Source organism: Ambystoma mexicanum, chromosome 4p, assembly GCF_040938575.1.
Source record: "Ambystoma mexicanum isolate Mex_15411 chromosome 4p, UKY_AmexF1_1, whole genome shotgun sequence".
NCBI classification, from domain to species: domain Eukaryota; kingdom Metazoa; phylum Chordata; class Amphibia; order Caudata; family Ambystomatidae; genus Ambystoma; species Ambystoma mexicanum.
This window is the reverse complement of record NC_090927.1, coordinates 709,993,370-710,018,860: the sequence shown is the minus strand read 5'-3', so window position 1 is coordinate 710,018,860 and position 25,491 is coordinate 709,993,370. Positions and strand designations below refer to the sequence as shown.

The 25,491-nt window shown below is 48.7% G+C and overlaps 1 protein-coding gene across 8 annotated transcripts in view; it reads right to left on the bottom strand.

The window, feature by feature from the left end:
• MYO6 (myosin VI) overlaps positions 1 to 25,491 on the bottom strand; it is a 1,279,197-nt gene that overhangs the window by 208,070 nt on the left and 1,045,636 nt on the right. For all 8 annotated transcript variants that reach the window (XM_069606282.1, XM_069606276.1, XM_069606277.1 and 5 more), the window contains exons 26-27: positions 8,650 to 8,858; positions 8,458 to 8,536 (exon numbers count right to left, since the gene is read on the bottom strand). In XM_069606282.1, coding sequence (XP_069462383.1) covers positions 8,458 to 8,536; positions 8,650 to 8,858 — 288 coding nt within the window. The remainder of the gene's footprint in view (positions 1 to 8,457; positions 8,537 to 8,649; positions 8,859 to 25,491) is intronic.

The following is a 25,491-nucleotide window of genomic DNA, read 5'->3' as shown; positions in this document are numbered from 1 at the left end:
GGTTTGTCTCTCGGCCCTAGCGAGGGACACCCATACGGTATGGAGGAAAGGGGACTGTGGACTAAGAGTACGTTAGTCACTACGGTGAGTAACTCTTAATGACTATATTAATTTAACAAAGATTATCCATCATTCACAGATGCTTGGTTTGGGAGACAGAGTATCAGTCCTAGGGAAGGTCTGAAATGGATAACAAGTAGAGTGGAGAATAGCTGCCTATACCAGGCTTGATCTGAGAGTCTGCTCTCAGAGCCGGACTCCATGCTGAGTGTACCTTGTGAGGGCGAGCCCCTGAGAAGATCACACACTGGAACGCAAGGATTGAAGGGCACCAGTGAAGAGAAGAAACAGAGGGAATAAATGTAAAAAGCCCAGAACCTCCCTAAAGACAACCATATCTCTGTCACATGACAAAGCGGCCATGGGCTTCATATAAAAAACAGAATCTGTTACAAAAATGTATCCTTGGCACACAGGTGCCTAGCCAATTCTGCCCCGAAATACCTCAACTGTAAATTCACGAAAAAACACTGACAGACCAACCAGGTCTGCCCAAGTGAATCGGCTCTCCATCCCAAGATACAAACTAGATAAATCAGGGGAAGAGAGTTTCCCAGTCCTTGAAGCCAAAATGTGGAATGCACTGCCCACCGACATCGGAGTTGAGGCAGCCTACCTGCCCTTTCGTAAGAAACTTAGATCCTGGCTAACTGAGAAAGAGTTACCCACGCCTCAGAATAAATACAGCTAAATACTGTAACCCCGAGCTTGGCCTACCACAACCTGATATGTTTTTGGCTTAGCTCCCGGCCACCCACAGCATATGCATCTGTCCTATCAACTATATGTAACTCAAGAATATATCAACCTTACTACTACAAGTTGCCTTAACTTCAAAACCAAGATGTGAAACTATTTAACATTTACTAGCTGTAATCCTTGTCAACTGCAATGGATATCATCAACTCTCATTGATGTATTGTAACCTATGTATGTAACATATGGGATACATTACTCACCGTAATCGTATTTCTGATGCTTGTATATGCTTAGATTCACATGCCGTGCATAGGCCGACAGCTAGTGGAAGCTGCGGAGTATTACAGTTTGTTTTTCGAAACTCGAAAATGGGCGTCGACACAGGGCGTGCCAGTAATACTATCCCTAGTGTGACGTCCACTGTACCCATGATCCCTCACGCGTTTAGGACCCTCAGATTGTATTTTTCCTGACATGATGAGTAGCGTGAGTACAGATGATCCAAGCAGATAAAAGATAGATAAGATAAGACTACAAGCATCCATGCGCCTTCTCTCAGAGGGGAGGAAGGGTGGGTCGCATGTGAATCTAAGCAGATACAAGCATCAGAAATACGATTACGGTGAGTAATGTATCCCTTCTGAGGCTTGTGGAATCTGCTTAGATCACATGCTGTGCATAGATTAGCGAGCAGTGTTAGAAGGAGGTAGGATTTGAGAAGGGTCATGAGCAAATAAATGTCTTAGAACCGCTTGTCCCACTTGAGTATCTGTCTTGGAATGGGTGTCAATGCAGTAGTGCTGAGTAAAAGTGTGAATAGAGCTCTAAGTAGCTACTTTGCAAATGGTGTCAAGGGGAACATTTGCAATGAAAGCCAGAGTGGGTCCAATGCCTCTTGTCGAGTGGGCTCTGGACGTTTTGTCAGAAAGAGAGTAACACAGCTGGATACAGTTGACAATCCACTTGGAGATGGCACCCTTAGAGACGCGATCTCCCTCTTTGCCTGTGGCTACGGAGACAAACAGTTGATCTGTTTTCCTAAGCGGTCTGGTCTTGTTTACGTAGTAAAGGACCGCCCTACGCACATCTAGGGTGTGTAGTTTAACCTCAGCCGAGCTTTGTGGGTTTTGGAAGAAAGCCGGAAGCTCGATGGACTGGTTTACATGGAATTTAGAAATAAACTTAGGTGAGAACCTAGGGCGTGTCTGTAAAACCAGCTTATCCTTATGAATAGTAAAGAAAGGATCCTGCACTGACAGAGCCTGAATTTCACTGACCCTTCTTATGGATGTAATGGCTACTAAGAAGGCAGTCTTATAGGTCAGGTGTTTGAGACTTGTCTTATGCATGGGCTCGAATGGGGGGCCCATGACGTTAGATAGCACCACGTTCAGGTCCCATCCTGGTGGTGGGTTAGATATAGGGGGATGAAGTCTCTTTACTCCCTCCATGAAGGCTTTAACCACGGGTACCTTCCACCACGACACCTTGCTATGTGAGGTGGTGTACGCTGACAGTGCTGCCAGGTGTACCTTTAGTGAGTTAAAAACCAAACCTGCGTCCAGTATGTATGTTACGATTGTGGAAGGAATGCAATCAACTGGGTTGATCTGTTTATTCTGGCACCAGATAACAAATCTCTTCCATTTGTCGAAGTAGCAATGCCTCGTGTTCGGTTTCCTAGACTCTTTAAGGATGCCCATACATCCCTGTGGTAAATTGAGATGTCCAAACTCTATGACCTCAGGAGCCATGCTGCTAGGTTCATGGAGTTGGGTAGAGGATGCACCTTCTGACCTTGGTGCTGGGACAAAAGATTGTACCAGCCCAGGAGTATGATGGGAACGCACACCGAAAGTCTGCGTAGGTGTGGACACCACGGTTGTCTCGCCCACATGGGAGCAACTAGGACGAGCGTCATCGACTCTCTGTTCATCTTGTTCACCACCTTCCTGATGAGAGGAGTTGGTGGAAAAGCGTACGCAAACATCCCTGACCAGTTCATCCACAGGGCGTTCCCCAGGGAGTCTGGTTGGGGAAACCTGGATGCGAATCCTGGGCACTGTCTGTTTTCGCTTGTGGCGAATAGGTGTATAGTGGGGAAACCCCACTGAGAGAAGAGATCTTCTACGATATCTCTGTGTAGACACCATTCGTGTTCCTCCGGAACGGGATCTCTGCTCAAAGCGTCCGCTAGAGAATTGAGATCCCCTGGAACATGTTGAGATGACAGAAAGATGTTCCATCTGAGTGCCCATATCCAAATTTTCTGGGCAAGTCTGGACAGATTTGTCGAACGAGTCCCTCCTTGCTTGTTCCGGTAGAACATGGCTGTCGTGCTGTCCGTCCGGATCTGCACCGACAGGTTCAGTAGGTGGGGCTCGAACGCTTGAAGTGCTCTGAAAACTGCCAGAAGCTCTAGCAGGTTGATGTGATTCTTGGCCACTGTGTGAGACCAGAGACCCTAAGCTGTGTGGTGGAGATGGTGAGCTCCCCATCCTGTCAGGCATGCGTCCGTCGTGACTACCGCCTGTATCTTGGGATCGTAAAAGGGTTTCCCCTTGGATAGATTGTCTCTTGTCCACCAGTGGAGGCTTTGTACAAGTGTTGGCGAAACGACCACTAGATCGTCCCACTGACCACTTGCCTGAGACCACAGTTTCGCCAACCATTCTTGCATGGGACGCATGCGCAGGCGCGCGTGGGGGACTAGGTAAATACATGACGCCATCATGCCCAGCAAACGCATTGCTTTGCGTACTGTTATCTGGCGACCGGTTTGATATTGCGGAATTTGCAGTAGTACATTCCGAATTCTTTCCTCTGAAGGAAAAGCCAACCCCTCTTGAGTATTTAGAACAGCTCCTAGGAACTGCTTTAAGGTGCTGGGCACCAGACTTATTTTTTCTCGTTTATGAAGAAGCCCAATTTGAAGAGGAGGTCGATAGTTCTTTGAATGTTTGTCCTGCAAATTACTGGGGTCTCCCCCGTGATGAGCCAGTCATCCAGATAAGGGTACACTGGGATTGCCTCCCTGCGTAGGTGTGCCGCCGCCACCACCAGTACCTTGGTGAATACCCTTAGAGCTGAGGCTATCCCGAAGGGCAGTACCTTGAACTGGTAGTGCTGACTGTCCACCTTGAAGCGCAGATATTTTCTGTGCGCTGGGAACATGGAAATATGAAAATAGGCATCTTTCATATCCAATGTTGCCACGTAATCCCCCTTTTTTAGGAGGGGAATTACCTCTTGGAGAGTAGTCATGCAAAATTTTTGGGGCTTGACATACTTGTTTGCAGGCCGCAAGTCCAATACTGGGCGCATTGTCAAATCTTTTTTGGCACAAGGAAGTAAGTTGAATAAATACCCTTGTTTACCTGGTGTCCCAGGACGAGTTCTATCGTGTCCTTTGCGAGAAGAATTTCGATCTCTTCAAGTAGGATCTTCTGGTGGTCTAAGGAGTGTATTCTTTGTCGTGGAGGGTGGTTTCGGGGACGCTCTAGGAGTTCTATGCAGTATCCTGCGGACACTGTGGACAGCACCCATCTGTCTGATATGATCCCTTCCCAAGCTTGGGTGAAGATGGAAATGCTTCCCCTACTGGGGATGCGTGAGAAGGGACCCTGCACGGAGCGTCACTGTTTTGGTGGAGGCGTGCCCCCTCCTTTATTGGGGCTGCCTCTACCCCTACCACGACCTCTTTTGTTACCCCTGCCATAACTCTGGGTAGACTGCTGGTTAGTGTTCCATGTAGTACCCTGGCCTTGGGAATAGTTTGAGCCTCTTTGGGAGTTTTGTCTGCGAGGCCGACGAAAATTGCCATTCCCTCTCTGGTTAGGGGGTTTGTTGGTTAGTTGCCCTAGGGACTTGAGTGTCTCGTACTCGTCCTTGGCATTCTCTAGCGCGTCCTCGACTGCCTTTCCAAATAGATCCAGCTCCACCGGCTTATCTATCAATGATGCTTGTGTCTCGGCCTTACCAGACTGCTGTAGCCAAGCATGCCTCTTGATGACCGTGCTTTCAGCAATTAATCTGCCGGCGTTATCCGCGGCATCAAAGGTTGATTTTAAAATGCAACCTGACACGACTCTCCCCTCTGCCGAAACTCGTGCCAATTGGCTTTTTAAGGGTTCTGGGGCGGAGTCTATGAGAGCTGCGACTTCTTCCCATTGGTGGCAGTTGTAACTAGCGAGCAGAGTGGTGGAGTTTGCAATCCTTGCCTGGTAGGCGGAAGTGGAGGCTACTTTCCTGCCCAAGCCATATATCTTCTTGCTCTCCTTGTCAGGAGGAGCTTCGGACGATGACAAGGGTGTTCCCGCCCTCTTATGGGTGTTTGTAACAACCAGGGAGTCCGGTTTGAGATGTCCCCTTATGTATAGTGGGTCAGATTGGGCTGCCCTGAAAAGCTTTTCAATTCTGGGGTTAACTGCCCTAGTGAGTTTGGGGTTAACAAGGGAAGGGTCTATCCTCCTTTGTATTGACTTAAGGATAGGGATGGCCTGAGCAACAGGTCTCCTTTCTCCCACCAGTTCCTCTGCAAAGTCCCTCTCTTCCTGAGCACCCTGGGTGTCAATGTGGAAGTGCTGTGCCGCTCTGGACAGGACCTCATTCAGGAGAGGTTGTTTGTCGACAGGGGAGTCGGTAACCGCGGGCTCTTTCTCTACCGGGGAATCTACCCTGTATGTATCTGGGTCGTCCTCTTCCTCTTGGTCCTCATCATCCCCATAATAGCCTGTCCCAGTTTGTTCTTCGAACATGCCCACATCTGGATCCTCAACAAAGGATGGATCTTCCTGGTATTGAGAATAGGGCTGTATATAGAAGGGGTCTGAAGATTGAGTTGGTGCTTCACCCCGGGACTTCCTACTTGGGGGTATTGGATCCTTCGAGCCTGAGGGAGTTGACCCTTCTGGGGTATAAGAGAGAAAGTGTTCCCGGTTCTTGGCATAGAAATCTGCCAATGATGACATCCTTGACATTACTTTGTCTATGTCATCACTGGACAATTCCCTTGAACTGGGAATAACTCTTTCCTGGAGTGCTTTCCCCGTTTTATCCTGACTAGACCTACTGGTTTGAACAGGGGTCTTAGGGACAACAGATTGAGATTTGTCCTGGCTAGACCTACTGGCCTGAACAGGGGCCTTAGGGACAGGGGACTGAGACTTGTCCGTCTGTTTAGGTGGAGTAGAATGTAGTTTAGGAGTGGAAGTAGGCTTGGACTGCTTACTTCGTTGTTTTCCCCCCTCCCCGTGGGTGGAAGAGTGCTTCCCCGACTTTTGGGCCCTATCAGAGCTTTTCGATGCCTGGCGTCGAAATTCGGGGGTAGAGTCCCTGTCTCTGGAGAGTGTAAGGGATTCGGTAGCAGCCTTACCGCTGCCTGCAGACGCCGACTCCTGGAGTGCGGCTTAGGGGTAGAGGTCGGCGTTGTCCTCCGACGACCGAACCTCAGTCACTAAGGGGAGCGAGGCACTTTTAGCAACAGTGGAGGGTTGCTTGGTGACATGAGGCGATCTCGAACGCGAACGCCCAGAGGACACCGACTCGGTGGACCGTTCTCTACGTGCCTCTTTCCGAGAACTCGACGTGCGCGTCGAGTCTCGGTTGGACTTTTGTTTGCTGAAGTAGTGTGGGTAGCGCTCGTGTCGCCGGGGGTCTTCCCCATAGCTGCCCTGCCGGACAATCTTCCGAGGTCAGGGACTTGCGCTTGGCTGTCCATCGACGCCACATTGCCCTCGCCGTCCGAAAGTAAGGCGTTGCTGCCATCGCTGAAGGCACCCTCCGTGGCCATGGCCTCTTGTCGCCTGGCGTGGTGGGCCCAACGCTTTGTCGAACGTCCTTAAGGGTCTTCGGTTTAAACCGACTGCACGCTCTGCAATTCGCCTCGGGGTGGTCCCTCGGCAAGCAGAGGTTACACGTGGCGTGTGTCAACCCAAGGATACTTGCGGTTGCACTTGGGGCAAAATTGAAAGGGGGTACCCTCCATACGCACCCTATGGCAGCGGGCTGGGAGTGTAGGAATATAAGTAATGTACCTATATTAATCGGAGTGTAGGATATGTGCCACCCCCCACTCTCCCTACTTGCATGGCCGAGTCCAGAGGACTTCCTAGTCCCGGGCCGAGGCCAGAGGCCTTCCGAGGCCCAAATCCGTCGCTGTAGTCCGACGGTTGAATTCTCTCCGATCCGGCGTCGAGTGTCGATGTTCAGAGACTCGACGTATAGGTGGAATAAACGGGGAAATATATAACAATGTTTGCAAAATCTGACTAAGTCAGGGAACTCCGCTCGGTGCTTCCGACCAGCATGGTGGAAAAAAACAATCTGAGGGTCCTAGACGCGTGAGGGATCATGGTTACAGTGGACGTCACACTAGGGATAGTATTACAGGCACGCCCTGTGTCGACGCCCATTTTCGAGTTTCGAAAAACAAACTGTAATACTCTGCAGCTTCCACTAGATGTCGGCCTATGCACAGCATGTGATCTAAGCAGATTCCACAAGCCTCAGAAATATATATATATCCTTCCCGTATCGTAACCTATTTATCTAACATGTATATTTGCGCCCTGATACCTTTGGGTTTGGTATGCCATATAAATAATACACAAACAAACCATGATAATCATGTTTTCACCCAAAGGTGGTGGATAGGATATTTGAACCCCAAAGCCGTGGCACTACCTGAGTTGGGGAATACAACATTTGAGATAATAGTGGGGAGGAAGAGGGAACCACTTAGCCCACACCAATTACGCAACCGTGGGTTGATGGGAAACTGACCCACCTAACAGAACTCTTAATGGAATAATTTGTGCCCAAGCCTCAGCATAAAAAGAGGCACAAACCACGAAGTTGTGTGTAAGCTTGACATTGTTTCAGAAAGCTGGTGCAGTAGCATACTTAGGGTGGCATTGCAGAGAGTTGGTGTTACAGGAGTGTGAGAATCTGGATAAATATAAAGGAGGAAAGAAGTGTGTGTTGCCCACTCCTTTGTATCCACTTCCTAACAGTGGTCATACAAAGTTGAAATAATATATGGTCCCATGCCATTTCACCTGCTAGTGGGAGCAAAGTGCATTCTGTCAAGTGGAAACTGTCAAAGTAATTTGCAACATGATATCAACCAACACAATTCTTATTAATACATATCTTTCAAAATATTGCCAGAAACCACGTCCCTTATTTTTGCCAGCACAGTAGCTCTTCTTGTTGCATCAAGTGGCAGTGTTTCCTCTCCAAGAATTCCCATTGCCCACTCCTTCATTCTCACCAAGATATGAAGAGAAGGAGGCCCTTTATCTGCTTTGTTGCCTGAGGTTTCATGGGGCAGACTGATAGGTAACCACCTTTTTTCTGCTGGCTTTTTTGTTGTCACAACATGCTTCTGATTAAGTCAAACACCTGCTATGATATTCCTTCCACTATTTTAAAATAATTCTAAAATCTGTATTAGTGTTTTATGGGAATAAGACATTTCAGTGCAGCGCGCACCCAACATAAAAATAGTAATTTACTTGTAGGATTGCAACATAGCTAGCAGATGGTCAGGTACCCACTACTTTCATCAGCCTGGCTGATAGCTAGTACACATTCAAGCTTTTCAGATAGTTTAGGCACATTTACCAGAATTTCCAAACAAAAATGAACCTTAATTCAGGCAGAGAAGCATGAATAGTATCAATCAAATATTCTCACCTGAATACGCTTTTCTTCCTCTTCTCTTTTTTTCCTTTCTTCTTCCTCCTGCTTCCTCTTTACTTCCATCTCAGCTTTGCTGATCAAGGAATTCCGAGAGAAAATAAACATGGTCACTTCCTTTGAACCGCTACAAAAGGGCATATATTGAAATACATTTTAATTGCAACTAAATCATTAGCCAACACTCACAGTCGCCTGTCGTCCTCTTCCTTCCTGCGAATTGCCTCTTCTTCTTCCCGTCTTTTCCTTTCTCTTTCCATCTCCTCCTGAATACGTCGCAGCCTTTCTGCTTCCTCCTCTTGTTGTTTCTTTTTCTGAAGGGCACTAAGGAGTTGCTCTGAACTTCTAACCAAAGAATCATGTTCCTTCTGTATCTGTTCCCTGGTCATTATAGTTGTCTAGGAAATGACAAATGGAAAGGTTATATACAATACTTAATACAATTAATATCATTGAGGCCAGCAACTATTTCTGTAATCAGACCTGTTTGACATTAGCTTTTAATATAATTTATGTCGGTTATGCTCTGAGGATAACAATAGTCTAGAAAGAATACTAAGCAATCAATGACCAGGTGACAAGTTAACAATCAAACAAAACAACTATCTTGGAAAATGTAACCTAAATAACACGGCCTGATGCCACACCATTAATGGGTGGGAGAAAAGGTCTGGCATGATACAAAAAAGGCTGCTAATACGGCATTTCCTAAAGCAATTAAATAGCTTTCTGTTGCTCCTACAGTAAGTGTAAAGAACCAGAGAATTACAAAAAAAGGATTCTATTGGCAAGACATATTCTAGGCATGTTTTTGTAAACTGCAAGTAGAAACCAATTGCAAGACAAGATCCAGCAACAATTGCATGATCAACTGGTCAGTTAATTGCTATTGTTCACCTTGTTTTCAGAACCTTTGTAAAATGAGGGTTTTCATTTTCTGTTTACGATATTAATTGCAGTCAAGGACTAGCATGGTTTCACATGTGTGTGTGGAATTTGGAAGATTGGCAGATACAGGTTAAAGTTCTAGTGATGAAGGAGCGATTGGCTTATCTTGAAATCAAAGTGGATAATGTGCACTACAGCATGGCTAAAGCTGGCTTTGGATTTCAATAGAGTTGCAGCTAGATCAATGGCTTAGATCACTGATAATACTGTTTTTTTTAAAAACACATTTTATTGGCATTTGGGTGAGTTTGCATTTCAGAATTGCATTTAGTAGAGGTACTTGTAAGCCATATAAAGTGACAAAATAACAGGTAACAACAAAAATAACAACAAACTGCACAGTCTCTTCGTGAGGATGTCCTTGTTCAGCTTGTATTCCGGAGGAAAAGAGTGTGAAGACAGAGTTCCAGGGCTTGCGAGAGATCAAAGTCCAGGTTCTGGGTAGTTCCATACTTATTTAATATTAGAGTGGGCAGATACCTCAGGGGGGCTTGTGGTCTGCGGAGAAGGGTATGTCACGGAGGAGGCTGCTCCAGTGTTAGCTCCATCTTGCCAGGCTCTGGTCTCGGCTGTGGTCCAGCGATCTAGTTCTCTGATCCAGTGTTCGTATCTCGGGCCCGGTTTTGACTTCCAAGCCATGTCTATGGTTCTTTTGGCCAGGATGCAGGCGATGTCCATCAGCTTGACCACGTGTTTGATCTTGCTCAGTCTGGGGTATGCTCCAATCAGGCATTCCTTTGGCTCCCAGTTGTATCTGGTAATGCCAGCTTCCATGCAAGTTTGCTTTATTTTGGACCAGAGTTACATCACCTTGTTATAGGACCAGAACATGTGCAGCAGGTCCGCTGCGTTGGTGCCGCACCAAGGGCAGTTTGATGATGTCTTTTTGTTGAAGCCGGCCACCCTCTTCGGAGTCATGCATGTTCTATAGAGAACATTGTGTTGGATTTGTCGGAATCTAGTGTTCCTGGAGACCTCCTTGGGGTAAAGTAATATTCTCTCCCATTCAGTGTCCGTGAGCGTGACCTGGAGGTCAAGTTCCCATCTTTCCTTTAGTGCTGCACTTTTAGGGTTGGGTCTGTCCATCAGTCGACCGTAGAGTCGGGTTACTGGTTTCCAGCCGTCTGAAAGTTCATGCATCTCGCTGAGCAGGGGGTCGGGGTTGGGTTCTTCCGGCCATTTCGTTTTTGCAACCTGTCTGAGACGATGATACCACAGGAATTGGCCTCTGCTTAGTTCCTCTGACTCCAGGATCGATTCAAATTCTCTGAATTTGGCGTCTTCGAACATGTCGCCCCAAGTGTAAATCCCAGCGCGCTCCGAGTTTCTTGCCACCCTGAGATCTGTTATGGTTTGGCATGTGTCCACGAGGATGGGGGTGTCAGGAGAATACGGGTGAATCAGTTGAAGGATGGAGCAGGTTCTAGTCCAAATCTGTCTACCCAGCTGCACAATCATGGGGACTTCACGTGTTTGTTTCAGTGGGTTCCAAAGTGTTTCCTTGGGGAACAGGTTGGAAGGTATTAGCCTTAGTAATCCTGATTCTGCATTTGGGTCGTCGTGGAGCCATTTTGTCACATGGCTGAGTTGAGCTGCTAAGTAATACATGTGTAGATCTGGGAGTTGCACCCCCCCTTCTTTGTGTCGCAGCATGAGGATCTTTAGGGGTAGCTTGTGTCTAGCTGGGCCCCATAGGAAATCTCTGATTAGTGATTCCAGCTTTCCGAAGAAGGGTAGGGGGATGTAATAGCAGACATTTGTAAAGTAGTAGAGGAATCTCGGAAGGATAATCATTTTCACGATTGCTGCTCTGCCCATCATGGCAAGTGGCAGTTTTGACCAGAACTTCATGGAGTTGCGGAGTGCTTTTGTTGCTTTTTCATTGTTGTGGTCGTGGGTAAGCTCTGGGGTATGCGTTATGTTGATTCCCAGGTAGCGAAACATTCCTGGTTGCCATTTTATTCCCACCTCCGGCAAATCTTCCTTTCTCACCTTGTTGAGTTTGGCTAGCGGGAATGCACAAGATTTTGATCTGCTGAATTTGATTCCGGAATACCGGGCATAGTTGTCCAGGACATCGAGCAAGACCTGCGCGTTCTCTTGTGGGTTCTTTAGGTATAAGAGTACGTCATCTGCGTATAAGGAAATTATGAAGTGCCTGTTGCCTAGTTTTATGCCTGCATCGAAGAACTGCTTCCTGCAATAGATGGCAATCGGCTCCAGTCCCAAGATGTACAACATGGGTGATAGCGGACAGCCCTGCCTGGTGCCTCGTTGTATCGCCCGGGCTTCAGATATTATTCGTCCGGTTTTCACTCTGGCCCTGGGTGAGCTATACAGGACCCTGACCCATCTCACAAAGCCCTCTCCAAATCCAAACTCACTCAACACCTCGATTAACCACTCCCAGAAGATGGAGTCGAAGGCCTTGACGGCATCTAATGACAGCACCGCCAGATCCTCGTCACTTTCATAGGTTTCAGCTATGACGTGTTGTAGTCTCCTTAGGTTGGCCGTGGTATTGCGTCCCGGGATGAACCCATTTTGGTCTTCGTGTACAATGGTCCCAATCACCCTCGCGAGCCTCTTAGCCAGAATGGTGGTCAGAATCTTGGCGTCATAGTTTAGCATCGCTAACGGGCGATAGGAATCACAGCGTTCGGGTGGCTTGTTTGGTTTGAGCATGGGGATTATGATGGTTTCCTTCATGGTACAGCGGAGAATTCCCTCTTCATATGCCTCCGTGTAGACCTCCAGTAGTATCGGGGTAATGGTGGCTTCATAGGCTTTGTAGAACTCGGGCGGGAGACCATCGCTCCCCGGGGTCTTGCTGGTGGCTAGAGATCTGATCGCATCCTTGATGTCATCGGCGGTGATCTCAGTGTCTAGTGCTTCTCGCTGTTCTTCGGTCAGTCTTGGGAGCCCGATCTCGTCAAGGGTGGCTCTGATGTCTTCTCTGGGTACTTGGTTATCGTGGGAGTAGAGCTCAGAGTAGAATTTTGCGAATGCGGTGTTGATATCCAGTTGTGACTTATGTGTTACTCCACGTTCATCCTGGATCTCGGTGAGGGAGTGCCTTGGATGTTCTCGTTTGCACAGCCATGCTAGTAGTCTGCCCGGTTTATCGGCCTCTTTGTGTGCCTTGGTGGTGTTGGCTGCAAAGTCGAATTTCGCCAATCTGTCCCAGGCCATTCGGCATTCGTCTCGGAGCCCCCTCAGGGTCTCCTCCATTTCAGCTGTGGTGTCTAAGTGGGACTCGAGGCGTGTTATCTCTGCTTCATGTTCTTCCAGTGTCTCCTTCAAGCGTCTCCGAATACCTCCCGCTCCAGAAATGGCTTCGCCCCGTGTTACCACTTTCATCGCCTCCCACAGCGTACTCCAGCTCGATACGGACCCTTTGTTGTGGTCAATGTAGTCTTCGAGCTTAGTGCCAAGATCTTCCTTGAACTCCTGGTCAGTGAGTGCCATGGGGGACAGTCTCCATGTCGGAATCGGGGGGCTGGGGCCGTTCAGCCTCCACTGCATAACCAGCGGTGAATGGTCAGATATCGATCTGCCTAGGTATGCGGTGTCATCCACCAATGCAGCTTGTTCCCTGTCGATGAAAAGGTAGTCAATCCTTGTGTGATTCTTGTGCGGGGCGGAGTAATACGAATAGCTTCTTTCTTCTGGATGCTGCGCTCTCCATATGTCCACCAGGTCTAAGTGTTCCAGGGCGTTGTTGAGAGCCGTGGCAGCGGCATTATGCGGTTGCTGTAGGGGCGCCGACCTGTCCATCTCACCATTGCTGGCGCAGTTGAAGTCGCCTCCCCAAATGAAGGTGCCCTCTCTGCGGTGGGCTATTTTAGAGCACAACATTGTGATATGCGATGGTATTCCGTGTTGTGGGAAGTAGGAGTTGACCAGGCAAATTGCGGTGTGTTCAATGGTTCCCCATAGTATCAGGTATCTGCCTTCATTATCAACTTCCAATCCCTGTAGGCGAAACGGAACGCTTGGGTTCACCCATGTGAAGACTCCACGTGCGTATTTGGAGTATGATGCTCCCTTTCCAAAGCCTCCCCATCTCTCTGCCAGTTTGGACGAGGATTCCGCCGCCAGGTGGGTTTCCTGGAGCATTGCTATAGAAATCTTCTTTCTACGAAGGTAGGATTGAATTCGATTTCTTCTCAGGTAGGAGTTCATCCCGCGCACGTTCCATGTCATTATCTTTAGTTGTGATGTCATTTGGATGTGTGGGAGCTCTTTTTTGTCCCCTCCCCAGCGGGTCTGCCCAGAAGGTTTGGTTTCTTGATGAGGAGATTCGGCGTTTGACCCTCGTTCCTGCCTATGCTTAGGTACTGTGTTGGTTTCTTCTGCTGTCCGTTCGAGTGTGATGATGTGGAGACTGTGCATCTAACATAACAAATAACGTAACTGTAACTGGTGCGCCTAGCGACTGCATTCACGTTGCTGTGCTCAGGCGCTCTCGCACCGTCGGAACCCATCCGGGCGTCGGGTTCGAGTGGGGTCGGTCAGGCAACTGGCCTGTCCTGGTCTGTTCACGGGGGCGAAGTCCTGTGTCCAGTGTGGGGCCAAGCGAGAGCCGCATTTAGCTAGCGAACTGTAGTGTAAATTGCTTCCGCGCTGCAGAGTGCATGTGTTTGTGGTGGGATCTTGTGTCGGCGAACATGCACGATACGTGTGACCTGCTCTTTAGCTTCGATCATTTGTCTCTGGGATGGGTGTCTGCGCCTTGGGCTAAGTTGTTGTCCTCCATCCACATGTTGGCAGCCGCTGGGGACTCCAGGAAAATCGAGCGGCCTTTGAAGATGACTTTTAACCTGGATGGATAAAGCAGCATATATTTTAAATTCAGTTGCCGCAACCTGGCCTTGATTGGAACAAATGAGTTTCTCTCTCTTTGCACTTTTGGGGTGTAGTCTGGGTAGACGGATATCTTTGAGTTGCCACGTTCAATTGGGCCAGTCTCCCTGGAGTGCCTCAGAATGACTTCCCTGTCCTGGAAGTTAAGTATTTTGGCTATTATTGGGCGAGGGTGCGAGCCCGGAGGAGGCTTCTTTTGGCCTTCATCGCCTTCAGGAATTCCCAGTATCCTGATGTTGCCCCTTCTGGCGCGCACTTCGGCCTCCTCAGCTCTCGCCTCGAGAAAGGCCACCTTTCTTTCAAGGTCCACCACCTTAGCCTTCAGCTCCACAGAGTTTTCTGTTGTCTCTTTTATGGTTGCCTCAGAGGTGGCGACCCTGTCCGTTAAATTCCTGGCATCCTGTCGCACAAGCTGAATGTCCGACCTAAATTCGTCAATCTTGGTGTCGATAAACGTGCGCAGAGATGCTATGGCTTCCAGCACTTGTGCTTGGCTCTCGGGGGGGTCTGCGTTTTTTGATTTTGTAGGATCGGGGCTGGGGGGGTGCTGGTCAGCCGTAGTCTTGAGTTTTGTAGAGACATAGCTGTCCATTGTAGCGGGTTTTGGTTTGCCTCTGGAGGACATGGCAGGTCTGCGGGAATGTGGCGCGGGCGGGTAACCGTGGTGCGCCCCACGTTGGTTGGATTAGGTGGGGATTGGATGGTGTTGTCTTGCTGATGCTTTGGGAGGTAGTGGCCCTCAAGTTTTGTGAGAGTGTTTCGCTCTTCCCAGGCAGTGTGAGATGGGTTGATAATGTTTGTTGGGGCTCAGATTATCTTCCTGTTGCAGGATCAAGGGAGGTTGAGCAGTGCTGGGCTCGGGGCTCGGAGCCGGTGTGGTGGCTGCTGATGCCACTATGGAGTTTCACGGGGCCCCCCTATCTCCTCACCTCGTGGGCGTTGATCTTCGCCGCAGGTATGCCGGTGCTGTCTTCGGGTGGGGGGTCGGGTATCGGCTCGCGCCGTGTCCGTTAATCTTCCCCAGCGGTGTTCAGGGTTTTCCTGGCAGGACGATGCGGGCGCGTAGGAAGCTGCGCCGTGTCTTGGCTGTCGCCCGTTCAGCGGGAGCAGTTCCGGATCTCGTTGGCTGTGGCTCGTGTCGCAGTTTCGCAGCTGTGTGGGGATATGTTCCCCCGGAATCGCATCCGCTATTGTCCTGCTTCTCCGTGTGCTGAACTTCACAACGATGGCCCGTCGCGGTAACACTGGCAGCGTTAGTACAACGCGGAGGCCGCCATCTTGAGCACAGGCGAGGGTGGAGAGGGGGAGGGATCGTGCAGGGCTGAATTTTACTTTCCCGGCTCCGTTTCTTCTCGGGATTGTTGTCGCTGTTCGGCGGCGTGTTCCGCCGTCCTGTGTCTGAGTTTGTCGCCCAGAGGTGAACTGCATGCGGTCAAACAAGGATCGTGGTGCGGCGTCTCGGCCAGAGCTCGGCGCCTTAGCCTCCTTCCACCATGAGCTCCAGGCCACGCCCCTCACTGATAATACTGGTAATAGTACAAAGGCAACAGTTCTGACAGTTTGAGTTTAACCATAAAAAGACAAAACAAACAAATTACTTATCTTGGGTAATCTTCCTTCTGCTGCATATGGCTTCCTCATGCAGATTCCCTTCTTCTGAATTAGCTCCAGGCACAAAATAGAAATCTTTAATTAACCATCAAGAGTCGAGGGTTTAACTCAATGACTCGCTTCCTCACAATATTATGTATTATGGGCAATGCTGGTAAACAGATGGGACATAGTTGGGAGACATTATAATCTGCAGGTGCGCAAATACCTCTGTTCCACCCAACTCTGTATGCTCCAAAAAGGGTAAAAGGAGCAATACAATTGCCATAACAAGAGCTCACGCTTATAACAGTAATTATAGCTTTCCTATGAAAAGGGGGCTTGGAATGACAGTGATAAGGAATCTGCATGAAGAGAATACCCATCAGACAGTTAATTTACTAATGTAAGCAATTTGTTCTTCTAATGGATACCTTTCCATCACACACTGCTTAGCTTTTGAAAAACCACAATACAAGATAGTGGGGAATGGATTACAAAAAGTTAATACCGTAGATGAGAAACGGCTGTACGACTGTCCATTCAAAACCAGCATCATCACCTGCTAGTGTGCAAAAGCAGTAGTGCTTGGAAAATGTATGAAAATACAACCAAGACAGACGGACATATGCCAAGCAAAGGGAACACCCCTCTGCGAAGCAGAAGCAGGCACCTGACCACTGTTTGAATGGGACCGGATGTCTTCAGGAACCTTTGTTTTCTGTCTCATACCAATGAATGATATACACACCAATCCAATGAAAAGCTGTATTTCTAGTAATGGCTTTGTCCTTCCGATCAACAGCAAATAGCTGATGGTTGATGAGGTACTTCTTGTAGCAAGAAATACAAAAGTAGAGTGGTATTTTAAAATCAAGAAAATTGAACTTCTCTTTAAATGCAAAGGGTGCAGGGTATATACTACCATCAGAAGAGGAATCTTCTGACAAACGAAACACAGTGGTCTCCATCAGGAGAAAGGAGAGCCTCATTCTCTGTAATATCATCATCATTGAAACTACCTGAAAAAGAGGGTCCACCCAGAGTGCCTACAGCTTTCTCATGCAGAAGGCAAAAGTGAAGCCTCTCATGGCGTATAAGCATGCACAGGTTCAATAAAAGCTTCCCACAAGAAAGACACCAAATTCAAGTTCCAGCAGACCAAATGGATAGGGACAGAAGGAGTTACTAACCATTTGAGAAATTGCATTACAAGTGGAATTGCAAAGTAAGGCCACTGTTCGGTGCTCCTCTTGAACAAAGATACAGCAGCTAAATAGCACTTAACAGTATATAAATAAAGGCAATGCTGTAAACTATTTGAAAACAACAGAACTAGATTAGAACCCAAATTATGAAACCAACTGGAAAAACTTGTTTAACCTCCAAGAATACATTGCTTACAGGCCAACAACATCAGTCAAGTGCATTTCTAGAATGGTCCCAAAACTGGTGCCTCAGTTTCCTAATAGCGAGTCATGAAGGACCAGGATGATCAGGCTTCCATGAAGTAACTGATCCCTCTACGTGCGACAACAGACCCTTACTTTGAGGGAGCTTCTTTGGGGCACAAACTGACAGCTACACAAGCTTTGAGTTCTCACCAGTCTGAATCCAAAAAGATCATTGTAGCCTTGTACGGTGTGCACCATGGCCTGATGACTGCAATCATTGGAACAGTTGGTAAGGCATACACAAGATTGAATAAAGAATCCACAATCAATGTAGCTCCACAGATGCTCTGAGGGTAAACTCCATGGGGCAGATCATGGACCATTTGCAGTTCTGGCTACAAGCAAAGAGATCAATCTGAGGATGGCGCCTCTTTGCACAGATATCGCTCACCTTCTAGTGAAATTCTCACTCTAGGGAAGTTGCACCCTAACTGTTCAGGACATCCACAATGTGGTTATGTTTTCCTGCCAGATGGGCCCTTGAGGAGGGGACATTCTCGTTCAGGCCCAATAACAGATGATAACGGTCTCCTTGCCAAGGATAAAGAGAATCCACCCTGCCCTTATTGCTGAGGTAAATGTGGAGTTATGCTTCTGATTGTCCCAATGGTTAGGTGACTGAAAGGTCAGAAAGATGGGCCTCCTGTCTCAAAAGAGCAGCAGCCGTCCCCATTTAGGGCCACTGTTGGCAAAACGGCCATCAATGGAGTAGGCTGGACAAAGAGACCCAGCAGTGCAGATCACGATAAGCTCTTGCAGGTAACAGCAATCACTTTGTCCAGATTTTCCCACAACTAGGGTAAAATGTCCATGCTTTGCAAACTGTTAGGATTGCATCAGTAGCCATGGCTCTTGCATTAAAACGATGCAGCAAAGGAACCTTCAAGCCTGCAGATGGGAGCCTGGATAGAACAGACACTGCACAGATGTGTTGGATACTCCCAAGATGTTCTATTATGTTAGATTGATTTGTCCGAGTCCTGCTGGTTCACCCGGGATGTTAGGAAAAGACGCAGACCAGGTGACAGGTGTCAGTGGTGCCGAGTCTGTCCTAGGAGCACTTCTCCTTTGCTATTTGGTGGGCTGACTGGCATCCGCGCCTGCCTGGAAGGCTTTCTGCCTTTAAGGTTCTGGAGTGGCAGCCATGTTGTCTCTAGCCACCATCTTGTCCGCGCTTTGGGCACGTGGACCTGAAGCTGCCGTGTTCGTGGGCTTGGCCTGCATGCTGGACAGCACCAGCTCTGCCTCGTCCTGCACCTAGGGTGTACACCCGGTAGGCGGTAAGCCCTCAGCCTCCTGGCTGGTACTGCTGGCTCTGTGTGAAGGCTCCCCCCTCAGGTAAGGACCGGCATCAGGGCGATGCCCCTCGGGATGTGTCCCGGTGGTCGTATAGCTCATAGGCCTCTCGGCTGAGGGACAGGGAAGGCCCTTGCACCCCATCGGCCGTGGGGCCGGTTACTTTGTGAGCCTCGGTGTGGGAGCCACACGCGTAGCATCCGTCCCAGCTGTGGTCCTCACCAAGGCATCGAAGACAGAGCGTGTGGGGATCTGCTGTCGAGAAGGAACTGTCGCACAGCCAACACATGTTAAAGCCTGTCGGGCCAACATGAGCCGGGGACAGAGCTAGGGCACCGGTGGACAGTGTTCCCAAGTCTGCAATAGAAAGAAAAAAGTTAGATAAACTACTGGGGAAGCACGTGGAATTATGAGGCTAGACCTCACCCAGGAGCGCTAGTGGAGTGGTCTGTTCCCGTCTACATGGAAAAGGGGACTGAGGTGTGGCGCTGGTGGGTGGGGTTAAGGGAGCCTGTGCTCCTGTGGCTGCACCTATCGCGTGCCAGTAAATTTAAAGGGGAAATTTATTTTTCTGGTGGAAGAGAGGTTCTGTTCCCGACCCTCGCAAGGGACGCCCTTACAGGATGGAGGAAAGGGGACGGGACATAGCAGTATCACAAGGAGGTAATTTAATGCAAGTGTTCCTGTATACTGCCTTTCTGCTATTAATGGTCTCTGAAGCCTTCGGTTTGGTGGAACACTCTCTACTGGTAACAAGACTCGGGGAGGTCGCACATTGCTACTCTCAAGCTTCTAGCTGGATAGCCTCTTTCTGGGACGACGGACTGTCCGGATATCTGTTGGTGATAATAATTCCAAGCCTGTTATCCAACCATGCTGTGTGCCCCAGGGCTCCTGCCTGTAACCCATTCTGTTTAACGTTTACATTTGGCCATTGCTAGATCCGATAGATGCCTTGGGTGTCCGGTATACAAATTATGCAGATGACACTCAGGTCGTTCTCGAGCTCATTGGACAATACGGGCAATATTTGTCTGCCATAAACAACAACTACAACGCCGTACATGCGTGGATGGCAAGCAATTCATTGGCACTCCATTGTAACAAAACTGAACTCTTAATCGTTGCCCCTAGGGCACACCTGAATAACTTAGCCCCTGAACATGCTAAATTCTGTATAGTTGGCAATATAATCACCATCTCAAAAGAAGTCAAGACCTTGGGCGTGGTTCTCGACGAGGAACTATCCATGAGACTTCATGTCTCCTATATTTGCTCCACTTGAAGTCTCATCACCAAACAAATAAACTACATTTGTCCTTTCCTCACTGCTGAACATTGTGCTCTGCTTGCTACAGCACTTGTCAATTCAAGACTGGATTACTGCAACAGCTTGCTGGCAGGCACCACAGATCTCAACATCAGGGCCCTGCAGGTAGCCCAGAACAATTTTGTTCGGGCCATCCAGGGCTTGCCCAGGCATGCTCATGTCTCGGAAGCCAGGAGAGCCCTACATTGGCTACAGATAAAGCACAGGATCACACACAAGATCTTAACCCTGGCCTTCAAATGCCACTTTAAAATCTGCCCGCCATATCTCACTGATCGTGTTAAGCCCCATGTGAACACAAGGAACCTTCGGTCATCCTGTATGCCTACCTTTATTCAGCCCAGATACAAACCGGTTCGCTTTGGTCCAGGCTCACTTACAGTGGAACCTTCTTCATGCTCCCATAAGCCTGGCTGTCAATCTGCCAAGAAAGCAATAAAAACCCATCTGTTTAATCTCAACCTGGACTAATCTGTGTTTAGTGCTCTGGTGCCCCTCTGATTTTCCACATAACTGCCTGTTTCCTAACCTGTTTGTAGTCTGTCCTGTCTTGTCTTTGTGGGCGCTCTGAGGCCCACAGGCATGCGTCGCTTTATAAAAGTTAAAATAAATGGTGGCTGCACGTGTTTATGTAAGAAAAAAGCGGAGACCATTAGTGGGAAAGGAAGATAGGAAAACTGGCGCTGAAGTTCAGACTCATGTGTGCCAATCTGCCTTCAATGGGCTTGACAGAGAAACATTAGAGTATGTTATCCATAGGAAAGAACCCAAGATCTGATTGACTGCAGCACTTTGAGTCTGGTTAGGCACTGATGCTGGAGAGCGTAAAAGAGCCAAAGAGGAAAGCTTATTAGCTTATTCATGGTTCAGATTGGCATTCAAGTACTAATGGCTAGGTCTGTGGCAGCCCTGTGTTGAGGGTACGTTGTGACAAATCCAGGGTATTCGTCCCTTCTTGTCAAGAGGGAGCCACTCCCTTGGAGGCTAGGGAGGTGGGCCCACTTCCGTAAGACCCAGCCTAGGGGTTTGGGCAACTGGGACCTCACTGGCAGCAACTCCCCAATAGGCAATGAGAACTCCCAAGGAAGAAGGAAGACCCCCTTGAAATCTGTAATCACCCCCTATATGGGGGCCACACAAGTTAGAAATGTGATAAAACCTCTTCGTTCGTTTAACTGACACCACTGCTGAACCCTCCTCAGAGTCAACATCTTATAATCAGATGCACAATACTTCTCGTTGAAGTCCTCACCTGGAGGGGGAGTCTTCCTGACAGAGCTCAACAGCAGGGGAGGAGATGCACAGTGAGTGGATGTTGCCCTGGAGCACAGAACAGACTGTCTGGAGAATGTGGTGGGCCCAGAGCCCGCCAAACGCTGCTGAATCAAGGGGCACTGGGGTCTGAAGCTCTTTAGCCCCTGTACCGAGAACCACTGAGAGAGAATGAAGAGTACTGGAAGATCCCTGCATAGGCCGCCAGATCAAGAAGCAGAAGCATGGCAGATGGAGACACATGCAGCCGATAGCAGAATCACTGACTCTCCCTGGCGTAAGCACTGCAACAACACAGGTACACAGGCTGCACAGGAAGAAGGAAGACAGGTGGTGGAACGCTGTGGGGAAGACCAAACCCAGAATCATTCACCGGCTAGTGAGCCCATAAACAGCCTGAGTACCGGTGAGGCCCTGAGAGGACTGCCAGAGCAAGAAGCAGTAACAAAGCTGGCAGGGACAGACACCACTGATAGCAGAATCACCTGGAGGAAAAACCGCAAGAGGTATGTGGGCTACACAGGAAGAAGGGAGTCATGCGGTTGGAAGCTGCGGGGAAGCCAAACCCCAAGTCATTCACAGACCTTTGCACCTGTGATCAACCTGAATAAGAACCAAAGTGTCCAGAGTTACAAGGAAACCAGTAAAAACACTGAAGACCAAGAAGGCCACATTGAAAAGTCCCACCAGGAGAAAGGTGAGCAAACCACGCTGGAAAATAGACAAGGGAACGGCATGGGTTAGAGAAATTGTGAACAGCCTGCACCAGGGCTCTGGTGTCCCGAGCGACACGATAACCGACACGAATACTGAAAGCCACAGAAGTGGATTGAGAAACATAGTGAACACGTTAACCCAGAATGTGAAGGCTCAAGTGAGTGAGTGGGGTCTTCAGAGCCAGTATTGTTGGAGGGGATTAAGTTGAGCATCCCATTGGGTACAAGCATTGACCCCTTCATTTTTTCTTCAGAGGCAGTATTATTGGAGCGCCCCCTTGGGTACCAGCATAGATTTCTTTGTTTTTTTTTTCGCAACATTTGAAAACCTTTTCATGATCTAAGTGACTTTTGTAACAAGAGGAATTGAGGTGGACCTGGAACTTTGCACTTGTTAGTTGGGCAGGTTAGGACGGAGGACTAATATTTGAGTTACGTGACCTCCCGACAAGCACCTTAGTTTATGTTGGTAGGAAGGGATTTCTCTTTTAGCAATAGAGCGAGAGAGGCGTTTTCTTTGATCTGTATGTATATAAAAGTCAAACAAAATATGTTTGTGGGTTGCTGAAGCGTTGTCTATGGGAGGCAAAGGCATACAAGAGGGGAAAGGAGAAAGCGTATGGGAGACGAATGGACCTGAGAGGCGAAGGCGAAGGCAGGTAGCATTCCAGAAGTTTCCAAATTGTTGCTATATAAAGAGGTGTGACAGGCATTTCTGTTATTCTTACGAATAGTGCTAAAGTGTTGTTTCACAAGTGGTTGTTTAAACAGGTCATCCTTGCTGCTAAAAATTATTCTGTCAATGAAATTAATAATCAGATTCAGGATATGCTTCTGGGCACTGTTACTGAGTACAACTCAATCGATGCGGTGGTGGATGCCGACAAAGCCCTAAACTATCTAACAGAATTCCTCAACACACATATTTAACACACAACTTTCATGAACTTGTGGCTTTGCCCACAAAGTTCTCATTCAGTTCGATATTCAATATGCGTGATTTGACTTTACTGCTTAATACCTATTAAACCCGCTGCTTCGGGTTTACTTCAGTCTGTACTTGTCACCTCATTCGGCATTCTATTTGGTTCACACAGCATTTCATATGGCATTCCTCATTTACACTTAGCCCCTAGGAGCGCCCTGGCTTTGAGTGACATTCCCATGCACTCACCGGTCCTCTGCATTCCTTTCCGGCAGCTATGTTGCTCCACGTCTGCTTCACCGGCTGGGATGCCGTTAACTGCGAGCCCCGTTCGCACTTGTGTGCTTCTCCGGAATCAACGCCAGCTCAGCTTCCCAGTCGCAGATGTTGGCGGCTCCTTTTCTTCTTTGTCCTTGGTCCGCAGCTCTGGCTGCTCTTTCCCGACCACAGAGGCTCCCACACCTGTGGAATTCTAGCGTCCCAACTTGCCCTGGGCTCCACGGGTCTTCTGGGTCATCTGCTGGTGACCTGGCTTCCTCTCAGGTCCCACCACGGCAGCCTCCTCACAGAAAGGACTCCCTGCTGGCCTCTCCCAAACAGGCCTACTGCTCTTTACCTTGCCTCTTATACACCTGCAACCACTTGACAGGTTTCAGGCATGAACTCTCAATTGGACTTGCCTGACTGTAGTTAGAGGGACCTTCCTGACCTTCACAGTACTCTGCAGGCATCTTCCTTGTCCCAGTACTAGAGTGGTGAAATGAGTCACTAGTGTTCACTAATACTAGTTGCCTCTTCCTTGTCCCAGGACTCTCATAGGAAAAATGTGGGAAAATGAGAGGAGATGTTTTACGGTAGCCTATAATGGCTGGGGGAGTGTTGGGTTGGTTTCCAGAAGGGAAAGGGGGATACCATGTTTCGCTTGTGGGTACCCCACTCTCAATCCCCAAGGACCATCCACCCAGCTGATCCTCCCTCGCTTCTCCACCCCCAGGGTCAGGATCCAAAAGCAATGGACTTTCATTGGCCGCCTAGGAAGAGGATCCAGGTGGACTAGGATTGAGGACACTCAGGTTTCTCACACTTCCCTTATGCTTTCACACTTCTCCCATGCCTGGTGTACTTTCCTGCCACGGCTTTCTGATTCAATGTTCTATTGGTTGCAGGTCTCAGACTCGAAAGTGCCTGGTATGCTCTACTGCCAGGACTTTCTTCAACATGTAGCTCACTTTCAAATTCAGTTCGCTCTCTCAAGGGGCATGGACCTTCCCTTGAGTCGTCTCCTTTCTTTAGGCTCCCGCCAGGTTCATGCTGTGGTCCCAGACACACGCTGCACTATGTTGGGCCTTTAGGGCTTTGCCCGACACACCTACGGTGTCCCAACCCTCTTCCCATCGGCTTACTGGTTCTTTCTCTGGGTTTCCAGCCTCCCTGACTCGGTCCTGGTGTTTCTCTGTCTATCGTGGTTCTGTGCTGATTCGGCAGGCTTCTCTGGCTGGCACCTGGTCCTTCGTGGACGTCGCTGCTCCCTCAGCTGCTGGGAAGCGCTGCTTGCTTTCTCCCGCTTCGTTACAGCCTCTGATGAGCTTTCCTGGGTACGTCGGGTGATGGGCGGCCTTTTCTCGCTGGGCTGCTTGTGGCTGGTGGCGTCCTCAGCGCTTGTTCTTAGTTTGTTCTTGTTTTCTCATTAACAGCTTCTCTGTCAGTCCTCTTTGCGGGATGGGACATCGCTCTCCCGTTGTAGCCTGGACCACGAACTGCCTGATGGTTGGCTCGGGTAGCGCGTCAGGGAGACCTTCATCCTTGATCAGCTCTCTCGCTCCCGCCAGTCTCTGTTCGCCGCATCCTTAGCTGGGGTTACTCACATGGCTGTTCAGCATCTCCCGTACTCCCTGACTGGAAGTGGCTTCTCCGATTCTTGGTTTCCCCTCAGCCCTTTTGTATTTCTTGCGGCCAGTCAATGAGGAAAAAAGACTAGACCGGTCACTCTGTTTAGGAGGAGAGATCACTGTGCTCTCAGTCATCTCCATCACAGTTTCTTCCCATGTTTTAAACCGGGGAAAACAGAAATGTGGCTATTAGTCAATCTTGGATGTTCTAAGGTAACATTACACTATGCCATAAGGGTCTGTGTTATTGAGGGCGGACCATCAGATTCTAAGGGAAAATACCATGTCCCATCCGGCTAATCTCCTCCACTCCCATGAGGGCCATCTCCTTGCATGTGGTCCTCCCCCAGATAGCCACCCCCAGGGTTAGATCAGACAACTTCCGCCTTTCCCTGGCCACATGGGAAGAGACTTCCGCCAGGGAGAGATGATATCGCCAGTCATCACATCTTGCATCCGCATAAGAGAGACAGCTTGGGAGGGCAATGAGGAATCCGTGGAAGAAACAACCATCAGAAAGAACATTACAGAGAGAAAAGTTATTTGTTCTTCTGATGGATTCCTTCCTCCTACGGATTCCTAATCTATGATGGACTCCCATAGCCGTATGCACATCTGGAAGCGATCAAGAGGAAATCTCCTTAAAGAGAAATTGCAGGAGAACGGCTAGACCATAGCAAGCGTTGTGTCCTGACAGACATTTAAAGCACTAATGTTTGACAAATAAGTGCAGTGAGGCCCATGT